General features: G+C 42.3%; 1 protein-coding gene across 1 annotated transcript; it reads right to left on the bottom strand.

The window, feature by feature from the left end:
• Window positions 1–1,635: 1,635 nt before the first annotated feature.
• On the bottom strand, window positions 1,636–14,904 carry RAB18 (RAB18, member RAS oncogene family). The gene is made up of 7 exons (XM_083580056.1): window positions 14,671–14,904; window positions 11,008–11,063; window positions 8,560–8,621; window positions 6,786–6,858; window positions 4,888–5,006; window positions 4,740–4,806; window positions 1,636–3,017 (listed from the first exon to the last, which is right to left on the bottom strand). The coding sequence occupies exons 1-7, from the start codon at window positions 14,736–14,738 to the stop codon at window positions 2,845–2,847; spliced, it is 618 nt and encodes a 205-aa protein (XP_083436182.1). The 5' UTR covers window positions 14,739–14,904; the 3' UTR covers window positions 1,636–2,844.
• Window positions 14,905–22,012: the final 7,108 nt, after the last annotated feature.

Genomic DNA, 22,012 nt, shown 5'->3' with positions numbered 1-22,012 from the left:
TATCAGGATTTCAGTAATGTTTTTGGCAAAGTCCCCAATGGTATTCTTGCAGAGAAGCTGGTACAATGTGGGCTGGATGAGGTAATGGTTAGATGGATTTGTAGCTGGTTGACTGACCGAACCCCAAGAGCGCTCACTGATGGTTCCTCATCATCCTGCGGAAAAGGGGGGTAAGTGGGGTGTCCCAGGGTTCTGTCCTGGGGCTACTGTAGTTCAATGTCTTTATAAATGACTTGGATGGAGGAGTTGAGGCAATGCCCATTAAATTTGCAAGTAACACCAAACTGGGAGGGGTAGCTAATATCACAAGACAGAATCAGACTTCAAGATGACCTTAACAGATTGGAGTACTAGGCCCAAACTAACATGAATTTCAATAGGGAAAAAAGTAAGGTTCTGCACTTAAGACAGGAAGAACCAGCTGCGCAAATGGGAAACACCTGGCTTACCAGTAGTACATGTGAAGAAGATTGAGGGGTCTCAGTAGACCACAAGCTTAACACGAGTCAACAGCGTGGTGCTGTGCAGCAAAAAAGAAAAATACCGGTAATGCTATTCTAGGCTACATCAACAGAAGTAGCATGTCCCAAACAAGGAAAGTAATAATACCACTCTATTCTGCCTTAGCAACACCTGGAGTACTGTGTCTGGTTCTGGGCACAATTTAGAAAGATACTGAAAGGCTGGAATGTGTGAGAGGTGACAATATGATCAAGAGTCTGAAAACTAAGCCTTATGAGGAATGGTTGAGAGAATTGGATAAGTGCCAAAAGTAAACAACTGATGCAGCTGCTACTTGATCCAGTTTCATCAACTGGAAAAGCCATTGCAGTAAGTGCAATACCAAAACATATCCACAAAGGGATAAGCTGTGTGATACAAGCTGAAAATTTGTGACCCAACTATTACTTGCCTAGCACTTGCTTTGATATGGAAAAGTCAAATCTTGGCACCTTGTTTCTGTTCCACGTTGCCTTAGTAAAACATGGGGATCAAAAAAAGTTTAACTTTGGGAAAAGCTAGAAGAAATTCAAAATGAGGCACTTTTGGGTGCTTGCAAGTTTCATGTTACAGCATGGCCTCCAAAAAAAGATGTGCACTGACCACTCCTCTTATCTTTGCAAATACAACAACTGGTTCAGTTAATCAGTTCAGCCTCCATCCCAAGTGAAATGCAAAGGTTCCTTTGGTTATTGAAGAACAGGAATACGGAGAACAAGACACCACACAAAACTTAAGCACATATCCTATGATAAAAAAGATGGCAGATGCTTTTCAATCTTTATTCTGTAGTTAGGAACACACCTCTCTGCAATAATATATGATTCTCTCCCATCTATTCAAGAGGCATTTTGCCATCTTTACACTGGGCAATAAGCAGTTCAGCAAATGTGCCATATATTAAAATGGCGGCATACATCTGAAAACTGTTCATTTAGCCTAAGGAGTGTGAACCTTTACTTACAATGTTTGGCTATAGAACTTCATAACTCTAATAGTTTCCCAACAAGTGTAGAAAGTCGAAATTAAAGGTTTAAGTAAAATGTACTTAAAGTGACAACAGCTGATATACTTGGTGAAAGAACAGATGGTGTGCAGCCCATAAGTGTACAAAAAAGCAACATTATAAAGGTATTTCAGTTTACTGTATATATTTACAGGAAATTGCACAGTAGCTCATACTGCGAAATATCAGTACCCCACAGTATTTTAAGTCATTAGTGTTGTCTATTACAGGATCAATAGTCCAAGAGATCTTCAATTGTGTCTTACAAAATTCACCTGTACATGAGGAAGATGTTACAAAAAAGTGAATACTGTGAAAAAAATTTATTAGTCTATACAAGTTCTCTGAAACGAGCAATTCATTGGCTGTTTGTTACAGCAAATTCCAATGAAATAGCACATGCCTTACACATACACACCCAGAAGACAGAGCTTTTAAACATTATTTAAGCTTCAGAACCAACAGCCACAAGTTGAGCAGTCATCTGCTTCAGACCATTCAAATTACATATGAGCTACAGTTTTGAGTTACTGAAATTAAATTACATTGCTAACATTTAGAAACAAGCATTCAAAGCTTGGCAAAGTGATTCACAATGAGACTCCATTAAGCCTGTAACCTAAAGAAAAAATTCTCCTGCAGGTCCATAGCACACTACATCATAAATGCCATGGTGCAAGAGTGCCACACACACACACACACACATTCAGGATTAAAAAAAAAAATCCAATTAGACAATCATAGTATTCACTGAAGTGAAAAAATTTAAAATCTCTTTTCACCCAACCCCCGCCAAAAGTAATTTGCACCTCTTTCAAGATCACAGATTTTAACTGGGATTAGTTACAAGCTAGAAAAAGTGTTGCTTAAAGCTAAAAAGGGATTGTATATCCATGCTGTTAAACTGGTAAGAAAAGGCCTTTGCCAATAAAATTGTGCAGATTTTACATGTATCGACTTGTACCATTTGAGATTTGTGTGCCTCAAACAGTGCCATAGTTGAGTTAAAGACCCGAGTTAAACAGAATGAAGCCAACATGTGTTTGAAATATTTCCCCAAAGTAATTCCATGATAATTATGAAATTTGAGTGTCTTTGTTCCTGCAACAAGTTCTTATGCTACATATAAAAAGAACCTATACGTTTCAAATTAGGCATGCTAACCATAACACTTCTCAACTGGAAAAGCTGCAGAGCACATTTTCCTAGAAAAATGTTCACTGCCGTGATACACAAATATGTGCAAACCGCAAGGTCCCTAAAATAGCAGATGTAAGTTTATGTACAGAGGACACCACTATCCATTTAAATACACCAAAGAATAAGTCTTCCGGAGTTTATAACACAGAACAGTAGCCACCGCAGCCGCCTCGATAGCCCTCTTCATTGTTTGACAACTTTACACCTCTGTTTTGGCTCTCACTTTCCCACAGTCCTGGAGTCTGTATGATTTTCTCAACAAGCTCCTCAAAGGCACACTGTACACCATCACATGTTTTCGCACTTGCCTCTGCGGGGGGTAGAAGAGATGAAATGTAAGACATGTGTCACTGTGTGTTGCCCCAACTTCCTCTTCCATGGGTGCACCATTAAGCAGACAGCACCATGGCTCTGTCATTTGCACACCAGTGTAGGTGCAAAATTCTTGAAGACTTAGCTTAGTGAAACTGATAATTTGGAAAAAGGCTTTTGCATCACAGCAAGTAAAGAATATTCTTTGAGTTTCTCATCCCCAAGATTTGTGTTTCGTGAAGATTTCATCAAACGGTACACATGAACACATTGTCAAACCGTAAGTGAACAAACATGGTCTCAGGCCTTCTCAGGGAGAGACAGATTGCTAACTGAAGTCATGTCAGAAGAAAGGAGGGCGTCAGTGCCTGGAGGAGGCAACAGCAGCAATACCAGTTCTGCTGAAAAGCACTGAAACTCCCACAGGAGCTACTGGCAGCATCTGGCACCTTTCTCTTTGAAACTGCATCCTCAGGGAAGAGGGATGCAGAGAGAGAAGCAGATTTATATTTACCCCTCTTAGCAAAAAAGGGCTGTGCATAAAATGGGAGACTCTTGAAATCAAGCTAGAAGGTAATGTAAAGGTACAAAGGTAAAAGGACCCCTGACCGTTAGGTCCAGTCGTGACCGACTCTGGGGTTGCGGCGCACATCATTATTGGCCGAGGGAGCCGGCGTACAGCTTCCGGGTCATGTGGCCAGCATGACTAAGCTGCTTCTGGCGAACCAGAGCAGTGCACAGAAACGCCGTTTACCTTCCCACTGGGGTGGTACCTATTTATCTACTGGCACTGGCATGCTTTCAAACTGCTAGGTTGGCAGGAGCTGGGACTTAGCAACAGGAGCTCACCCCGTCGCGGGGATTCGAACCGCTGACCTTCTGATCGGCAAGCCCTAGGCTCAGTGGTTTAGACCACAGCGCCACCCATGCCCGGCAGAAGGTAATGTAACAGTATTTAAATCAAGGCAACTGCGACTGTTTCACCACCTTTGCCCATTAATGGGACCCACGAGAGATTCCTCTGTGCAATTCATTGAAATAAAAGGACATCAACAGAGCCTGGTGGATGGTACTCATGGCATCCAAACAAGAACCAATGTGACATCAGCTGTACAGCCGTCATATTTCATGGCCTACATAAAGTAACAATGCAGTGGCATATACTTTGCAAATTTAGTTCCACAATTTTTCGCCCTATAGGACGCACCGGCCCATAGGACGCACCTAGATTTGCGGGGGGGAATAAAGGGGAAAAAAATCCCCCCCCCCCCCCAGGCGCGGGGCTGGGGCAGGGGAAGCCCGAGCTTCCCCCGACCCCAGCCCCCAGAACAGGCAGCTCTTCGCAAGCCGTGGGAGTCCAGCACAAAGTCGCACCGGGCTCCCACAGCTTGCAGAGAGCTGCGCAAAGCCTGCTCTGGGAGCTTGCGGGGCTGGGGGCGGGGGTGCGCACCGACTCCTCTCGCTCTCCAGGCTTCAGCGAAAGCCTGCATTCGCCCCATAGAACGCACACACATTTCCCCTTCATTTTTGGAGGGAAAAAAGTGCGTCCTATAGGGCGAAAAATATGGTACTTAGCTTACATTAATCCTGCTATTGTAAAATACAGCTTGATTCTCCAAAACATGCACCACCACAACCCCAGCCATTATATCTTGTCATACAACAAATGCAGCTAAACAGAACATTCCACCACACTTTGCATTCCTTTTTAAGGACTTACCTATGAACAACATGGAATGTTTTCGGGCAAACTTGAGACCCTCATTTCTGTCAACTTCTCTGTTTTCCTACAACAAGCAGAACTGTCAGACACTTATAAAAATAAGCTTATGAATCACAGGGGGGAAATGTATTTCAGAGTTACTCACCTTATCGATTTTGTTTCCTACTAACATTTTAACTATATCATTTCTTGTGCAGTATGTTTCTAGTTCAGTTAGCCAGTTGTCTAGTTTAGCAAAAGTGTCTCTTCTTGTGACATCATAAACTGAAATCAATAATTAATAGCAGTCAGTGATGCATGTATTTCAAGGTTAAGAACAAAACAAATATTTCACATTCAAATTTATAACCCTTTCTCTTGCCAAATTAGTTGCAGCACTGCAAAACTCACTCACCTACCCACCCACCCACCCCACCGAGAAGGGGCTCTGGAGAATGCCTGATCTGCAGGTGGGACCAATCCTCCACCTATCCCATGCCACCTCAGGGAAGGGGCTTGCCTAATGAGATGGCCAGCCTTGAATTTAGTTATGACAACAAAGTTTAGAAACTAGACAGAGCCATGATACCAGTAAATGACTTATTGATCTGTGGCTCTTCCCTTATTACCTCTGAGTCCTCTTCTGCAATCAGCCACTGTAATCCTTGCTACTGACTTTCAGCTGTCACCTGAAGACCTTTTTATGCCAACAGGCCTATGTAGTTATTCAAACTTTTTTTTTTATTGCCTAGTCTTCTTAATGATTATTTTCTATTGTTTTATGGTATTTTATTGTATATGTTGTTGTACAACACCTTGGCATTTTACATGAATTTGTTGTATACAAATATTTTTATTAATAACAATAAATAGAATCAGAAGTCCATTTTGCAAGGTTGAGACTCCTCTGAATTGCCAGCCGTTGACTGATCAAAGCTAAGTAGCTGCTGACAACTAGACATCTGCTTAATCTCTTATAAGGGACTCAGCCCAGGTGATGTATTTAGACAAAGAAGTCTGACTGGATGGCTCCGGCCTCCAATCCAGGTAGTTATCTCATGGAGAACCTAACTGCATTATTCCTCATTGAAAAGCCAACACAACTGCAATATTGTTTACAGAAGGTTTCAGTAGCTGTAAGTTCGTGAACCTTTGGTAGATCAGGGACGCACAAAAGCTCTCTCTGTGATTTGAGGTATATTGACAAAAAAATTACTTCCTCCCCCTCTAAATTATGTTGATTGAGAGGTGTGGATTTTGTGTGGATGGGGTGCAAGCTCCATTCAGTTCTGGTACTCAACACAACTTCATGGGTTCAGAATTGTTTAATTATAGACATGTCTTATTTTGAATCTGGCTCCAGTTGGTGGATCTCAGGGTAGTATTAAAACACAATGCTTGAAGTCTCTTCACCCCTGGGGTAGATAATGAAGCGAAGGTGGAGGAACCTATTAAAATGTACTACTACAGCAAGTTGGAGATGGTTCCCAAGCAAGCACCTCAAGGATTACCTGGAGGAATGTTACTTCATTTTCGATGAAAGAGCTAACTCTGGCCAGAAATGCACTGTAGCTTCCCCTTCTCCCCTCTCTTATTAAGTGAAGCAAATGCCTGTGTCATCAGATTGAGCAGATGTTCGAGGATGTGTAACCCTGAGCCTGTCAGTCATGTGCCTGCTCAAAATTCCTTCCACACTTGCTTTACATGTGAGCACACACAGGGAGAAATTCAAGAGCCTGTATCTTGTCCCCTGGGAGAAAAGCAGCTGGGGAGGGGAACTGGAGCACAGTGGCTGGAGAAAAACATCACCCTGCACTCAATCTGGAAAAAAAAAACCACCTGCAGCTTCTTCACCCAGTAAAATAAAGCCTGCAGACAGGGAAGGAAGAGAAACAGCAAGAGCTACGTACAGAACTCCACCCTCCAGCAATTCCCACAGTTCTTATTTCTAACTTGCCACCCATTTGCCTGTGTAATGGTAAAATTACAGTGAAGCCAAGCGTTTCAGTATCATGCCCTATACCAGAAAATGTACAGATAAGCAGTAACCAGCTGCATGCTTACCTAATATAACACCCTGTGCTCCTCTGTAGTAGCTGGGTGTTAACGTTCTGAACCGTTCCTGACCTGCAGTGTCCTAAAAAATTCAGACAATTTTGAGAACTGATTTGACATAGTTAAACAGATTTTTCCTGCAAATCCCACAACAGGCAGCATGCATCCTGATATTTTGTATTTTCACCTAGAAAGAACTTTCTGATTTGCATCTTCAAGACTGCAAACCTTTTCATGCCAAAGCTTAACAGGATACACTTCCTGGATTCTACAAAGGTATCATGTGCAGAGTACAGCAGGTCTTTACTATGTGAAAGCCTATGGCAATAGACATACAATTCTATTTGCCCATTACAAACAAATATACACAAAGTTCCTCCTTCCATGTGCTATAGACCTTATCTAGCCATTTCTTCTTCTATAGCAGGGTTTCCCAAGGTGGTCAATATTGATCCTCCTGAGGGCAGTAGAACTGTGCAGAGGGCAAATAAAGACTAAAGGATTGAAAGGGGGTTAAAAAGGGCCTGGGATAGAAAAGAATTTTATGAGGCACAGTACAAAAACATTTTTTAATAGGAACTATGAGCCTCAGGAACAAAGGGCAGGAGCATGTACACTGTGCACTTCCCTTGCCAATAAGGAACCTCTGTCGCTGGTATTTTCAACATCATGCATGGCTAAAGCTGGGTGCAGCCATGTTTGTGTTCTTCTTAACAAATAAACAGTCTGAATGTCAAACAATGCTGTGACTTAAGGCTCAAATCCACAAACTTACAGCCCAATATTCAAAAGCCCAATCATCTCATTAGAGAATAGTATTGTTTCACTACTTTTAACTTCCTTATTTTACTTTTAAGAGTCACAATGATTGAAATGATTAATAAATAACTGATTAATAAATGTTGATTATATACTGATATTTATTTTATTGCATATACTTTTCTTAGAATTTGAGTTGGGTTGAGATGTACCTTGGTCCTGCAGCTGTTAAGTAGGTTTGAACTTCCCATGCATCAGCTGATTGGGAGTTCAAAGCTGCTTGATTTGTGCATGTGAGCTAGTTCCCCCCATGGCAGGACTGACTGATGTCTGTTTTCAACATTGTGATATATCACCAGCTAAACATTGTGATATCCAGATATACCACAATGTCTGAAATAAGGATGTAACTATTTGGAGGTGATGGGGCAATTGTCTTGGCAGCTGCTACTACTTAGGCTTCTAAAGCTGATACATTTTCACTTACCTTTAGCATATTGTTACAACTCTTATTTTATAGTACAGAGCAACAGGGGTAGCAGGAATCATGAGAGAAGCGATGACCGACTTCATGGTTTTTCCCACATCACAATTTTTTACATACCACATGGACACATTGTGATTTGCCATGTCAAATATTATGAAACCGTTACTACAATGTGCACTTCAAACCTATTTTGTACGATGTATCACTAAATCGCCCAGCCCTACCCTGTGGGGAACTTGCGTGCTGAAGTACCTGAACCCTGCAGAAGTTTTCAATATGCAGATTCACTTTCCCGACAGCAATGTTTTATTGAACTGTAGCCTACTGACCAGTTGCTCAGCACAAAAGGTACACTGTTGCTTGCCAGGACTGGCTTTGATAACACTGGGAAAAGTCTTCAGGTATCAATATTGTTTTGCTGTAAGCCACATTGGCAATGGCCCATTGTGGAAAAGCAACATATGAGTAACATCAATTAATCAGTCAATCCATACATCATTCAATAATGCAAGCTTCACGTGCGTTATTAGGACTTACCCAGATTGCTAGTTTAGCCTTGTTTCCATCAACAGATATTGTTTTCACTTTGAAGTCAACACCTACAAGAGAAAAATACTTAATGCTCTCTCCAGAAAAGGACAGAAGTTAAAACAGAAAACATACCAGATATTGTGGGCTACAACTCTCATCAACCCCAGCCAGCATGGCTAATATTCAGGGATGATAGGAATCATACTAATTCTGGCTCTTTCTGAATCATTATTCTATCTGCACCTAATATTCTAGCACAATAATTTGGAGACAGACAAATATTCCGTGTGTTTATGACTTGTTATGCTTTCAGATGAACTGCAAGATTGCAACATGTGGCAAGATATAGGTGAAAAAAGCAGCAAGTTTTAATTAGCTGTAAGTTTTGCTATTAAATACAGCTCAAAAGCAAACCAACACAAAGAACATTAAATGTTGAGGGCAAACTACTGCAGAGAACCAAGCGACCTATTTTACACAAGGTCATAACTTCTATATAAACATCAATTTCACATAGGAAAACTGAATCTTGTGTATAATTTGCCACATGCAACACAGTCAAGAAAGCAAGTGTACATTTTCATGAACCCTACATCATATAAAACTGGTTCTAATACCGAAGTAACCTTTGTGTAACAAATGCTGTAATTAGCTGCCCAGAAAATTATCTATGGTGACTTCCATAATAAACTACCCATCTCTGCATTGCTTGGCTGGCAGAAGTCATTCACAAAACAGAGGCAGCAAAAGAATGATAGATATACCTCTGTTCATTTAGCTATTTGTTTTGAGACAGAAATGTAAGAGGGCCCATAATGTCATCACACAACTCAAGGAAGGGACAATCAGCTTCAGCAGCATCTAATAATGATAATTGTGGTGGTGGTAATAATTTTATTATTTGTACTCCGCCCATCTGACTGGTTTGCCCCAGCCACTCTGGAAGGATTCCAATAGATAAAAAAATAAAACCACAAGCATTAAAAACTTCCTTGTCTTCAGCTGTCTTCTAAAAGTTGTATAGTTATTTATCTGCTTGACATCTGATGGGAGGGTGCTCTACAGGGCAAGTGCCACTACTGAGAAGGCCCTCTGTCTGGTTCCCTGTAACCTCACTTCTCACAATGAGGGAATGGCCAGAAGGCCTTCGGGGCTGGATCTCAGTGTCTGGGCTGAACAATGGGGATGGAGATGCTCTTTTAGGTATACAGGGCCAAGGCCATTTAGGGCTTTAAAGGTCAGCACCAAAACTTTGAACTGTACTCTGGGAGTCAATGTAGATCTTTTAGGACCAGTGTTATATGGTTATGTTGTCTTGCAGTCAAGACAAACATCCAGAATGAATGAGGAAGGTTTGTGCCTGCTCTGCAACCAAAAATATGTACTCAAGAGCTCTTTTTCACAAAGAGGTTCACTTCTGGAGTAAAAAAGTCCCCTGTAGACAAATGTAAGCTCTCTACTTGTTTACATGTGATTTTCATTAAATTTAAATCTGCTACTTCTCATCAAAATCTTATGTGGCAGCTGTGGCAACTCCTGCTGATCATGACAAATTCCACCAGCGTCATATTTCTCCCTTACAGAATCCTCTCCAACAGCCCTGCCTTGTAAATTTCAAATGCTATAGTTCCATGCTTTATCCTTTGATCTATTTGACCTCATCACTGCTGAACTATGCAGGCCTCACAATTCAAAGCTATTAACATCTTCTCCCAAACAAACCAAAATGCTAAATATAGCCATGATCTTTGTACAGTCTTAGCAACATATGCAGAATACATGAACACAAAAAACAGAGACCATTACATTGTTTCTGTAGAAATGCCCACGTTAAAATGCTAAATGCTTGAAAGACAGTATCAATTTTGACAAGGAGAAGGATTAAGAAGTTCAACTCCTCCTGAAAAGTTTTTAAGACAAGTTGCAGATAGCAAAGCATGTGCTTTTACTATTTGTGGGCTTCCAAACCAAGTAGTGTCTCCACTTGACATACTTCAAATTCCTACCATCAGTCACTTATACAGGGCTTATGTCAAAATCAGAATTAACTATGAAGTGTTTCATGGTTCAGCCAATTTATAATATTTGATATCAATATATTTGATCCTTGCAGTTTTCAAATTACTAGCAGCTATTTTGTTCTGAATATGCAGAATCTGACTTGTCAGAATCTAACCTCAGACATAGCTGCAATGCTGACAAAAAGGTGAGTAAACTACACTGTCAGCTTCCTTATGTTTCCCTTTTACAATGGGGGCATGGTGGGGGTGAGAGGTGTCTAAACTTCCAATTTAAGCAAATTTCTTACAGCAAATCTCGCCTGATTTTTGTGCCAGTGCTGCGGCTTTTCCTTATTAGGGATCAACTTTCTCCACTGCAGTATCTCCACTTTTAACAACATTACTATCAAATAGTCTGAAAGTGATCTAAATACCAGAGGCATCACAAACTTACCAATTGTTGCTGCAAGTTCTGGATCAAATGTATCATCGGTAAACCGTAACAGAAGGCTGCACAAAGGAGAAGGGCATTTGATGGAGAAAGGAGGAGAAAATGAGCATTGCAATAATTATATTTCAGAGATATAACTATCCAACCAGAGACATTTGTAACAGATCTCAGATTTGCGTTGCCAAGTAACATGATTGTAACAGAACATTCACCCTCTCCCCTACCAGATTTCAATTTTTTTTTAGGACAGTCAACTCTCCCTCCTCCAGAAAATAAGCTTATCCTCTTTCAACATCAATTAACTCTTGTGCAAGCAAACTTGCAGCTCTATTGAGAAAGACTGGCCAAGACAGTGCCACAGAGTTCCATTCTAGACTTCTTGAACTCACACCTAGGGTATGTTAGGGCTGCCATATTCCAAAAAGGAAATCTACACTGCTGATACTGCACAGCAGTAGAAGAATGTTAAAATGTTGAGACAGCAACATCAGGAGATACCCATTGGACTTGTGAATGTGCTGTGTAATACTGAGTGGTTAGAAGTTAGCTGCAAAGAAAGGCTCTGTTTTAAAACTGAACGACAAATCACTCTTCTAGGGCTAGGGAACCTCTGGCTTTCAAGATGTTGTTGAACTGCAACTCCCATCATCCCTAGTCATGGTGGCTGGAGGACCAAAGGTTCACCATGTGGTCATGGCTCTGCTGTAAGGATTACTATATTGTATGTGTTTACACACACAGCACAGCACACAAAATATGCTAAATAAGTGACAAGCAGTGTTAGAAACAATGAAAGCTAGGCGCTAAATGTCACCTTAAACCTATGTTATGGGTGCAACAACGGAATATCTAGGCACACTTTTTTAATAACAAGAATACAAAGCTGAAAATGATTGAACTGCAGTTTAAATATGTTCATTTTCCATATGGTCTAGTCCTTCCCCTGCCCACCCCCCTAATATTCTTAAGACGGTCTCTTCTCCAGTCTTTAGAAAGTAGCTGGAAGTGGGAAGGCAGAAAAACGTCCTCCTTTCCTTCCACTTTGCAGTTTTAATCTGAAATATTCGGTGCAGTACTGCACCCAGAGCTCAGAAACTGCTTGAACCAATGAAATGCCCTGTCACAAGATGCACCTAGAACAATAGGAGTTTTGAACACTGGTCACAAGGTTACACCTACAAGTCTGCTAAAGTCTATCACACCTACTGAAATTCTACTTAAACATGAAACTCTTTTACACTGCTGATGGAAAATGTCCAGGGTCCAACAGTAGCAGAATTCAGGTCTCTGGAAGGTATCACTCTTTCTAAATAACTAGAGCATCAAGTTCTCTCACCAAGAACAGTTCACTCAAAAGCATGTATATGACACTGGACTGTGCGCATAAAAATGCACCACTCTTCCCTCTCCTCCTCCCCTGCCAGTCCTTCATCTGCAGTCCTATTGGAAACCAAAGGTCTGTGAAAGCATTTCAACTGTATAGCTAACACAGCATCAAACTACTTTCCAAAGTGCAAGAATTCCAGAGGCTTAATTGTTAGTTTGGAACCAAAAAACAAGTTGATAGCTCTCCTTACAGCGGATTACAGGTAAGCAGCCTGCTGTAATAAAGTGAAGCTTTCTGAGGTCACATACTTGGAGATGACCTAATCCAGAAGAAATGTAAAGTCTTGGCTGCCAGCACCGAGTCCTTGCAACATCTTACAGAGTCATGTACAAGGGGGTGGGGCACTGACTCTGCACTTTATACACACATCCTCCACAAATTTGTTAGCCTCTTCAATTTTGTAAATTCAAAATAGCAGACTTGGTTACTAAATATACTGGTGTAACTTATACAAAAACACTGGCTTCAGATAACATGAAGCATTATTGATGGTGCTACCATGGAGTCAAACACCACACTGATGGGTAGAAACAAATGTCTGCCATTTATACAGACATGATATACCGTATTTTTCGCTCTATAACACACACCCGACCATAACACGCACGTAGTTTTTAGAGGAGGAAAATCCGTAGGCATGCCACCCGTAGGCATTCCCTCCATAACACGCACAGACGTTTCCTCTTACTTTTTAGGAGGAAAAAACTGAGTGTTATGGTGCAAAAAATACAGTATGTGAAAAAGTTATGTAAGTGGTTTTAAGGTCATGAATTAGTTTTTCAATATAGGCTGTTTCTTCTGCATACTTTCCTTTGTATCCTAAAGGATGTCCAAATACTTTAAGAGTTCACATGATGAATAAATTGATGATCAATTTATGACACAGACAAAGCACAATGGGCTGTACTTCACAACCCAGCAATAATAGGACAGGGATTATGTGGAATCTAGCTAGTAATTGTGAGAGAGACACTGTAGACAAGGCAAAGGTTATTGTGATTGAGAAATGAGAAGGAGCCCAGATATGAACAGAAGCTCAGCAAGACACAGATAGACAAAGGAGGCCCTTTAGAACAAGGGGCTAGAATATTTATTTATGACAGCAAACACCACTAGGGAGGGAATGCAGATCCTTAAACAACTTCATATCTAGGTACTTGGGAGTATCTCTCTAAAAGTGGGACTCACGAGGAGCGCCTGCTTGACAGACTTTAGTCTGTTCTCCACAAACATCTGCTGTCCCAATTTCAGTTGCTGTGCATTATGTGGAAACATGGGAAGGGCCCTATGCTCCATGGTGAAACGCCCTTTCACCTTCCAAGAGGCCTGCCTGGCACCAACTCTAAACTGATTCCAGAACCAGGTCAAGTCCTGGTTATATTCCCTCAGGCATTTGTTGCCTAACACTGCGGTTTGTTTATTTTAAGAGTGGCATCTACTTATTGTTCTTGTGCCATTTTGAGTTACTGTTTTATAAACGAGCTACATTTCACAGCAAGGCCAAACAGCACCGGGTAGGGCTATAAATATTTTAATGAGAGAGGAAACAAGACCATTTGAATCCTGATTTCTCCAATATAAACCCAGGTTACCAACTCTTACTTTGGCGTGTGATCCTACCCTTTGGCTCCTCACCTAGCAAGCCTGACAGTGCCCTACTCTCCCCAGACACGTTGCAAAGGCAAAGTTCAGAGAAGGGGCGAAGAAACCTTCTCGTGGTTGCCCAAGAACCAGATGCAATGGCTGCGAGGTAAGGGGCTGAGCCCCGGGATGTTGTTCCAGAACCAAAAGGCTCCAATAATCAAGCAACAGGCCGGCGTGTGGAGGAAACCGAGCCTCTGTGCATATGCAGAAGGCGTCGCCCTGATCTGCGGAGACAACAAGCCAGAGGGGGAGCTTTGGCCGCAGCCAAGGGAGGGGGCGCCCCCAGGGACGAATGGCCCAAGGCAGGGAGCGTGGCGTCCAGTCCAGCTGGAGCCCCGGCACTCGCCCCTCCCTCCTCCTCAGGAGTAAAGGCCTGAATCCGGCCAAGGCTTCCTCGGGAGTAAACCCCATCCAAGTCCATAGGCAACAGCCCCTAATAAGCAAGGGGGGCAGTTGCAGTGGGAGGGGGGTCTTGGCCCCCTGCCCCTCCCCGGCGACAAGGGGGGCGGAAGCGCCCTCAGGCCTGAGGGGGGCTGCTGGGGGGGGCGTCTGCCAGGCAAGGCCTACTCGGGGTGGGGCAGGGGAGGAAAGGAAAGGCAAGGCCTCAGGCGAGGCCTAGCCGGCAGGAGCCTCACCTAGACTTGCCGACGCCGCTCTCTCCGATGATGAGGATCTTCAGCGTGGTCAAAATATCCTCGTCCATCCCGACAACCGGAGGCCTCTGCCCCGACCGACCCAGCTCCTCGGTCTCTGCTACGCAGACTGCCGCGTCTTCTGCGCATGCGCCCACCCCACCCCCTCCGACTCGCCCTTATCTGCCTTTCCCAGGCGCCGCCTTTGTGCGCTTGCGCGCGGAAGCGGCCTTCCGCATCCCAGCTCTTGGCTCCGCCCATCCGTAGGTGGTGGTGGTGTGGTGCGTCGCGCGAGCCGGTCGGCTCCTGGGGCGCAGGCGCGACGCCCGGGCTGTTTCCTCGCCTGTGTGGTGAGCTTCGGAATAAGCCTTCAAAGCGCAGCGGCAGATGGAAGGAGGCGTCCCGAGAAGAGCTAGCTGGGAGCACGGGAAGGAAGCTGCATGGCGCCAAGCCTGACTTGGCCCAGGCTCCCCAGAGATTCAGAGAACAAGAGCCTTTCTTCCCTGGCAGCACTTGGAGGCGAAACGGCTTGCAAAGCGCCGGGTCCGCTTAAAACGCATTTCAGAGGCTGCGCTGCGTGTTGTCATGATGAGTCACGGAGCCACCGAGGCTGTTGTTGTTGTTTAGTCGTGTCCAACTCTTCATGACCCCATGGACCAGAGCACGCCAGGCACTCCTGTCTTCCACTGTATCCCGCAGTTTGGTCAAACTCATGCTGGTAGCTTCGAGAACACTGTCCAACCATCTCGTCCTCTGTCATCCCCTTCTCCTTGTGCCCTCCATCTTTCCCAACAGCAGGGTCTTTTCCAGGGAGCCTTCTCTTCTCATGAGGTGGCCAAAGTATTGGAGCCTCAGCTTCAGGATCTGTCCTTCCAGTGAGCACTCAGGGCTGATTTCCTTCAGAATGGAGAGGTTTGATCTTCTTGCAGTCCATGGGACTCTCATGTGTCTCCTCCAGCACCATAATTCAAAAGCATCAATTCTTCGGCGATCAGCCTTCTTTATGGTCCAGCTCTCACTTCCATACATCACTACTGGGAAAACCATAGCTTTAACTATACAGTATCAGCATACAAGTACAGTACAGTATATGACTGACATCAGTTATTCAGAAATGCTTATTTTTAAAACGCATTTTCTTAGGTTGGCCTTGCCCGTCTTCTGGGGTTCACTTCCCCTTTTTTGGAATGCTTAGAGAAGGTGGGCACACATTTTGCAATCATTTGGCATCCAAATTGTCAGGTGGCCTTTAAAGGCAGAGCGGGAGATTCTGTGGCTCTTGGGATGTTGTTGGACTGGCAACTCCCATCAGCCTTGGCCAATTGTTGGCGATTATGGGAATTATAGTTCAGCGGCATCTTAAGTGTTGCAGATTAATCACTCCTGCATTAAGGAAAATAACTACAGTAATTGAAGCTTTTTTTGTTGTGATGAGTGTTGGGGAGTCCAAAACAGGGCAGTTAGAACAGTCTGGTGTCAAGGCTGCAGTGCGACTGGTTGTTAGTTGAAGGGGGACAGAGGGAATTGGCATGCAGATGCAGCCTGTGTATATTTCCATAGGCAGCAATCAAAGAGGCCACAGACAAGTAGCGTGGTCCGTGGTCCGAGACAAGGAAAAGATCAGATTCTAAGGCAGGGGTCAGCAAACTTTTTCAGCAGGGGGCCGGTCCACTGTCCCTCAGATCTTGTGAACGAATTCCTATGCCCCACCAATAACCCAGAGATACATTTTAAATAAAAGGACACATTCTACTCATGTAAAAACACACTGATTCCCAGACCGTCCATGGGCTGGATTTAGAAGGCGATTGGGCCGGATCCGGCCCCCAGGCCTTAGTTTGCCTACCCATGTTCTAAGGGCAGCAGCTGCAAGTCGAAGGCAAGCAGACATGCAATGAAAGGACAGCCATTGCTCTGTCCAATAAGTTGCTCAAAGTGGGGGACCAAACAGTCATACAAGCATAACTGGCGCCCTCTTGGCTTCCCAGATCACCTGGCCTGTGTATTAACAAGACTTTTCTCTCTGGTTGTCTGTGTTAATTAAGCTGACAAGAAGCCATCATTCTAACAAGAATGCCACCATTTTAGTGTTGGACCCTGTAGCCGTGATCTTGCAATGCAGGTTTTGACCTTAAATTATTAAAGTAGAATCTATGTCTTACAGGAGCGGTTGCATTCAAACTTTGTTTCTGGGGTTTTTTTCAAGTGATAATCCATGATCATCAAAATATAATATTCCTGTGAACATCGATGGAATGTTTGGGGGGAAATTGTGGAGCTGATTCTGTAGCAAAATGTACCAGAAATTAAAAAGACCGTGCATTATGTAATGCCATTTCCTGTTGGCATTATTTGTGTGGAATGTCAGTTCTTCATAATGGGCAGTATCTGGCCAAATGAATGACATCATCTTCCTGTTGATGTAGTAAAGGAAGAAAATCATGTTTAACATGTTTTGTAGCAACGTCTAAGACTATGTAAGCTAGAAACCAGAATTCTTCAATGTAACAATAATATTTAACTAAATTTTAGTATCTCCTTTATACTTGTTATTGAGTTTATTTGTTGTAAGCCACCCTGAACAATGTTGGAGACATGATAGACATTTATTAGATAAATGGATGAACAGTTGTAACATTGTGTTTGCATTTTAAAAGGCCAGTGTCCAGGAGAGTTCTGTGGCAACCCTAGCTCAGATAAAAAATATGTTTCCTTACAAAGAAAAATGTATTTTCACCTTCCCTAGGGTTACCCCACTAGGTTCACCGTGACACTAGGTTTTTAAAAAATCAGTTTAGCAAATACATTATATTCTGCCTCCAAAATTGTTCAAATGAGATTTAATCATGTAGCGAACTGAGGATATTAATGTAGTGAAATCATGTGTTGAAATACCCCGACTTCCCTACATGCTTAATGCCCACTCTGCCTCTGAAAACCAAGTCCATGCAAAAGGGCTTGCCCCATATATACCAGGCATATATATGGCTCTGTCATATTCGTGCAAGAGTCTCTGGGTCACTTAACAGCCTTTCATCTCTGCACTCTCTCACTGCAACATGTGTTGAAAATCTGAGGTTCAGTTGTTCGTTTGTTGACAGATCTAATGAACGACATCTGGTATGTATGCCAAAAGTTGAACAAGGGTGAGGAAGGGGAGAAGGATAATTCATTTCATGTGACTGTAGCTTTTGCCCACAGAATGAATGGTCTTAGGGAAATATACCCATCTTACTTGGAAACCTTCTATGGATTAGTAGGAAAAACACAGGGACCTCCTTTGTGATCAGCTACATGTGTTGACTCATAACACTTCCTCAGGCCTGTCTTCTCCCACGATGAAGTTCAGCCTTGTTCCTCTCGTGAAAGGTTAATTAACAACGGCCACATGACATAAGCACAGCAAGAATAATTATATTAAACAGTGATGGCACATACCTTGCTTAAACTTGCACCAATAGCAAAGCATGCATGACTCAAGGTAAATGCTGTAGTGATAAATTTCATAACAATTTTAATGCCATAATAGTAAATTGGATCATAATAGCAACTAGGAGCTGTAGATGAGTATGTTCTCACATGTGAAGTAGCATCAATGGCATCAAATGTAAATGAAGGCTAATTTATTCATTTGTTAAAAATTCTTGACCACCTTTCTCAAATTGAAGCATGTATTAAGATGTAAACACAATAACTGAAATATAAATAGTACAGTAAACTGCACCATGTGTTGGAAGTCTTTTTAAGATAGCCCAATTTATTAGCTTAATTGATTGTCAGACTCATTTCACTGTACATCTACAAATTGGAGGTAAAATTCAGACATGGATGCACTTACAAAGTATACATTCCAAAATTATGCTAAAACGTAGGGCTATTAATCCAGAGAACTCTGTGATAATGTGATGTATAGTAGCCCCTGCACCATACCACATAACAAATCATTTAAAAACAAAACAGAGACTATCAAAAGAGACAATATTAGCAGTCACATCAGTATTCTGCCTATCCCACTAATTCTTGAACAGCTGAATCCCCCTTCAGACGCTATCTTGTCTACCATTGACCCATGCCACCCCATGCATTTCCCTGCTTATGCCTTATAAAGGAGCTGAATGACATGACGTCATACAATATTTCTCCACTCTTAATTCAGTGGTTGCCAGCATGGCACCTGTGGATCAGATGGTGCTCTTGAGGTCTCCCTCTAGTTCTCATAAGACCTTGGAGTCCTTTCCCCATGTCTTTGTCATGACATGAAATGATGAGAGTGGTTATCTTCTCTTCTGGAAAGAACAAAGAGCGGAAGAAGGAAGAATGACCCTCTTTCCCATTTATTCTTTCATCTCTGCATGTCAATGCTCAGATTCGTTCTACTGGATCCAACTTTTACCCAGATGGCTTTGAAAAGCAAAGTACGTATGGGTGTCTTCCCTGTATCTTTGATGGGGTGGCTGACCTAAGAAGATGGAATTGAAGTGGCCTGAGGGTAGCCCTTGCTCAAAAATCCAAATGTATTGACAGGCCTAAAAAAGTTTGACGACACCTGCCTGATTCTTGCCTCCCATTTGCAAGGAGTGAGGAAATGCTGAATAGAATGGTGGCTCATGCATTTCTTGCTAGACACTACAGGAAAGAAATATGTGGCAGACAAGAATCAGCAGCAGCTACACAATGCCTGTAATGTCTAGTTAGGGCATGAGTTTCTTAAGGTCTCAGCCGTCTCAGGTCCTGCTCCAAGAAAAAAAGGGGGGTGGAATCTGGGACCAAATGGGATGGGGACTGGTTAAACTACTTCAGCAAAGAGCCTTTCCCCATCTTCCCATAATGATATTAAGCCTGAACTACTTGCAAAGGAAAAAACGTCTTCTGGGACAGGCACTTGAACAGGGTTATTAAGTAGTCCTTGAAAGCAAGAGCATTACAGAATTGTAGATTCCTGCGCTGCTTGGTGATTAGTGCAGACGTCCCACTGGATTTCCGGCATCCACAGCCAATTCTGCTTCCCTTTGGTTCTTTGATTTCAGCATTTCAATCTATCTTACTTGTCTAATGTTCATAGCATCTGGTGACTAGAAGAGAGTTACCGGGGCCGGGGTGTGAGATTTCGCACTGAATATTCTTCCTTGTGTTCCGCAAGAGTTTTTACAAAGCAACTCACATTTGTGGGAGTACCTCATGATTTGGCTCAAATTGGGGAGAGTCAGGAGGTAGAGCTTGTGGATTTCATTAAGGGACTCCTGCATTTCCCCCCCAGCCCCACAACACTTGGAGCACTGAATGCGATGTTTAGTTATATTTCAAGATGGGAGTGGTTTCTGCAAATGTTAAACTTCTGCCATTCAAGCCACCCACCTACATTGTCTTACAAAACAGTGAACTGCACAATCTCAGATCTTAGCAGATCAGTTTCACTGGATTTCACTGGATTTCTAGAGCTATCTAATGTCTGTAGCATTAGCAGTTGTTTTCCAGAGACATTTTACGTTTAAATCATCCCTTCATTATAATCTGCACTTCATTTGCCGATGGGAGTGATTCTGGGTTCCACAGTGCTGCATTATGAATCATTTCCTGCCTCCTCTAACCTTTTAACAATCTTCTCCCCTTTCTCATCCAAATGTTCTCCTTATATATATATTTCTAGGTAATATAATACAGCTTGACTAATATTCACAAATGTGTAAATACATATTCCTAGTCTATCATAATAAGTGTGTTCCCAGAATTTTCCATTGGCAATCTACGATTTCAGGTTTATGTGTTTTTGATTAGTTTCAGCTAATTTTCCTTAATTTTTTTGCTGGCACACTGCTACTTTAATGGCATTTTTGAATTTGTATTAATGCTTGCCACAAGTCGTACTATTTCCAGATGTCCAGATGCCATTGGAGTAAAAGAAACAAAAAGGCCAGCAATGCTGCGTTTAGAGCAGCAAAAGAACACATGTCTGATGCTGTGATGACCAAAACTTTCATTTTCTTTACAATGACCCATTGTTCTTCCTTCTGCTTCTTACGTATGTCCATGTTTCAGGTTTGCTGCAATACTGCGAAGTATGCAGAGCAGCTAAATACTTCTGTAAGAAAAAGAGGCAGTGCATTTAAATATATACTGTTAAACACCTACAGGTGGCATGGGTGTTAAGTCTCATTGATTTCAATGAAATTAGCCTCAATGTCACACACTATGTTTTGGAATGATAACAAACTGATCTGACCCGTTAGCAAAACCCATGATGCACATTTTCTCCAAATGGACTTTTGAATTTTACAAGTGTGAATATGAGGAAGAGCCACATGTTACCAATTTGCACATTTGCCTCACTTCAGAGGCTTAATGACTCCCCAATGCTGCAAAAATGTGATCCAGCCCTTAGGTTGATTTCATAAGCTTATAAAACATTTGAATGTGATTTAAAAATAAATTAATGAATACAACTTTAAACAGCATGCAGCACAGAATGGAGTTATTATCACCACCTCATATTCTATTCCTGAAAACATGAAGGATGAAATTTAGAACTTTTAGGCCCCACAACAAGTAGACATACAGTTCCTCCCTTAACTTTCTGTCTTACAGCCAATCCAAGTATCTGATCCTCCGAAAGATGTGGGTGTGTAATAAAATCTTTGTACACTGCAACATTAATGTTTAAACATTAATGTGATGCAGGCACATTGCACACCATGTTAAGATTGTGGCTGAAGTAAATGCCATCTTTTAACAAACTAAATAAAACAGATACACTACACACAGTCATTTTGTTTGTTGACATCAAACACTGAAATCATTTTCTAACCCAAATGACATTACTTTAATTCAATACAGAAGAAAAGAGCATAAGGAGCTTTGGTTTTAATCCTGTTAAATGCTAACTTTACTGTTTTTCTTGCCAACGAACACCCTGTCTGATTGATGACCCTGATAACTTTCCTAGTGACCAAGTTTTTGAGAATAAAAGGTACAATTCTATCACATGCTCCTGCTGAAGTTTCAACCAGGGGTAGTAGGTGCAAAATTGAGACACCAGTAAGTTGGCAGGAGATGAGTGGTTTTCAGAGGAAAGGTTTGGGAGCGAAGAAGAGGGGCAGGCCAATGAACAGATTACATCTGGAGCAGGCAACAAGCAATATCAATCATGGATGAATTAAAGAAGGTTGGTTGAGAATTTTCACTGAAGCCACCATAACTCGGGAGAGGTCAGGGTGTGAGAAAATTGTTAAGATTCATTTTTACCTACTTTCTCCAAATGTCTATCTAGCCAACGTAAGCTATTGTAATGTAGCTAGGACTGTCTTAGTTCAATCTAAAGGCCCAAACATTAGTCTCCAGCTGTTACATC

The sequence above is a fragment of the Podarcis filfolensis genome (assembly GCF_964270895.1).
Source record: "Podarcis filfolensis genome assembly, chromosome: 12".
NCBI classification, from domain to species: domain Eukaryota; kingdom Metazoa; phylum Chordata; class Lepidosauria; order Squamata; family Lacertidae; genus Podarcis; species Podarcis filfolensis.
This window is presented reverse-complemented; position numbering and strand designations above follow the sequence as displayed.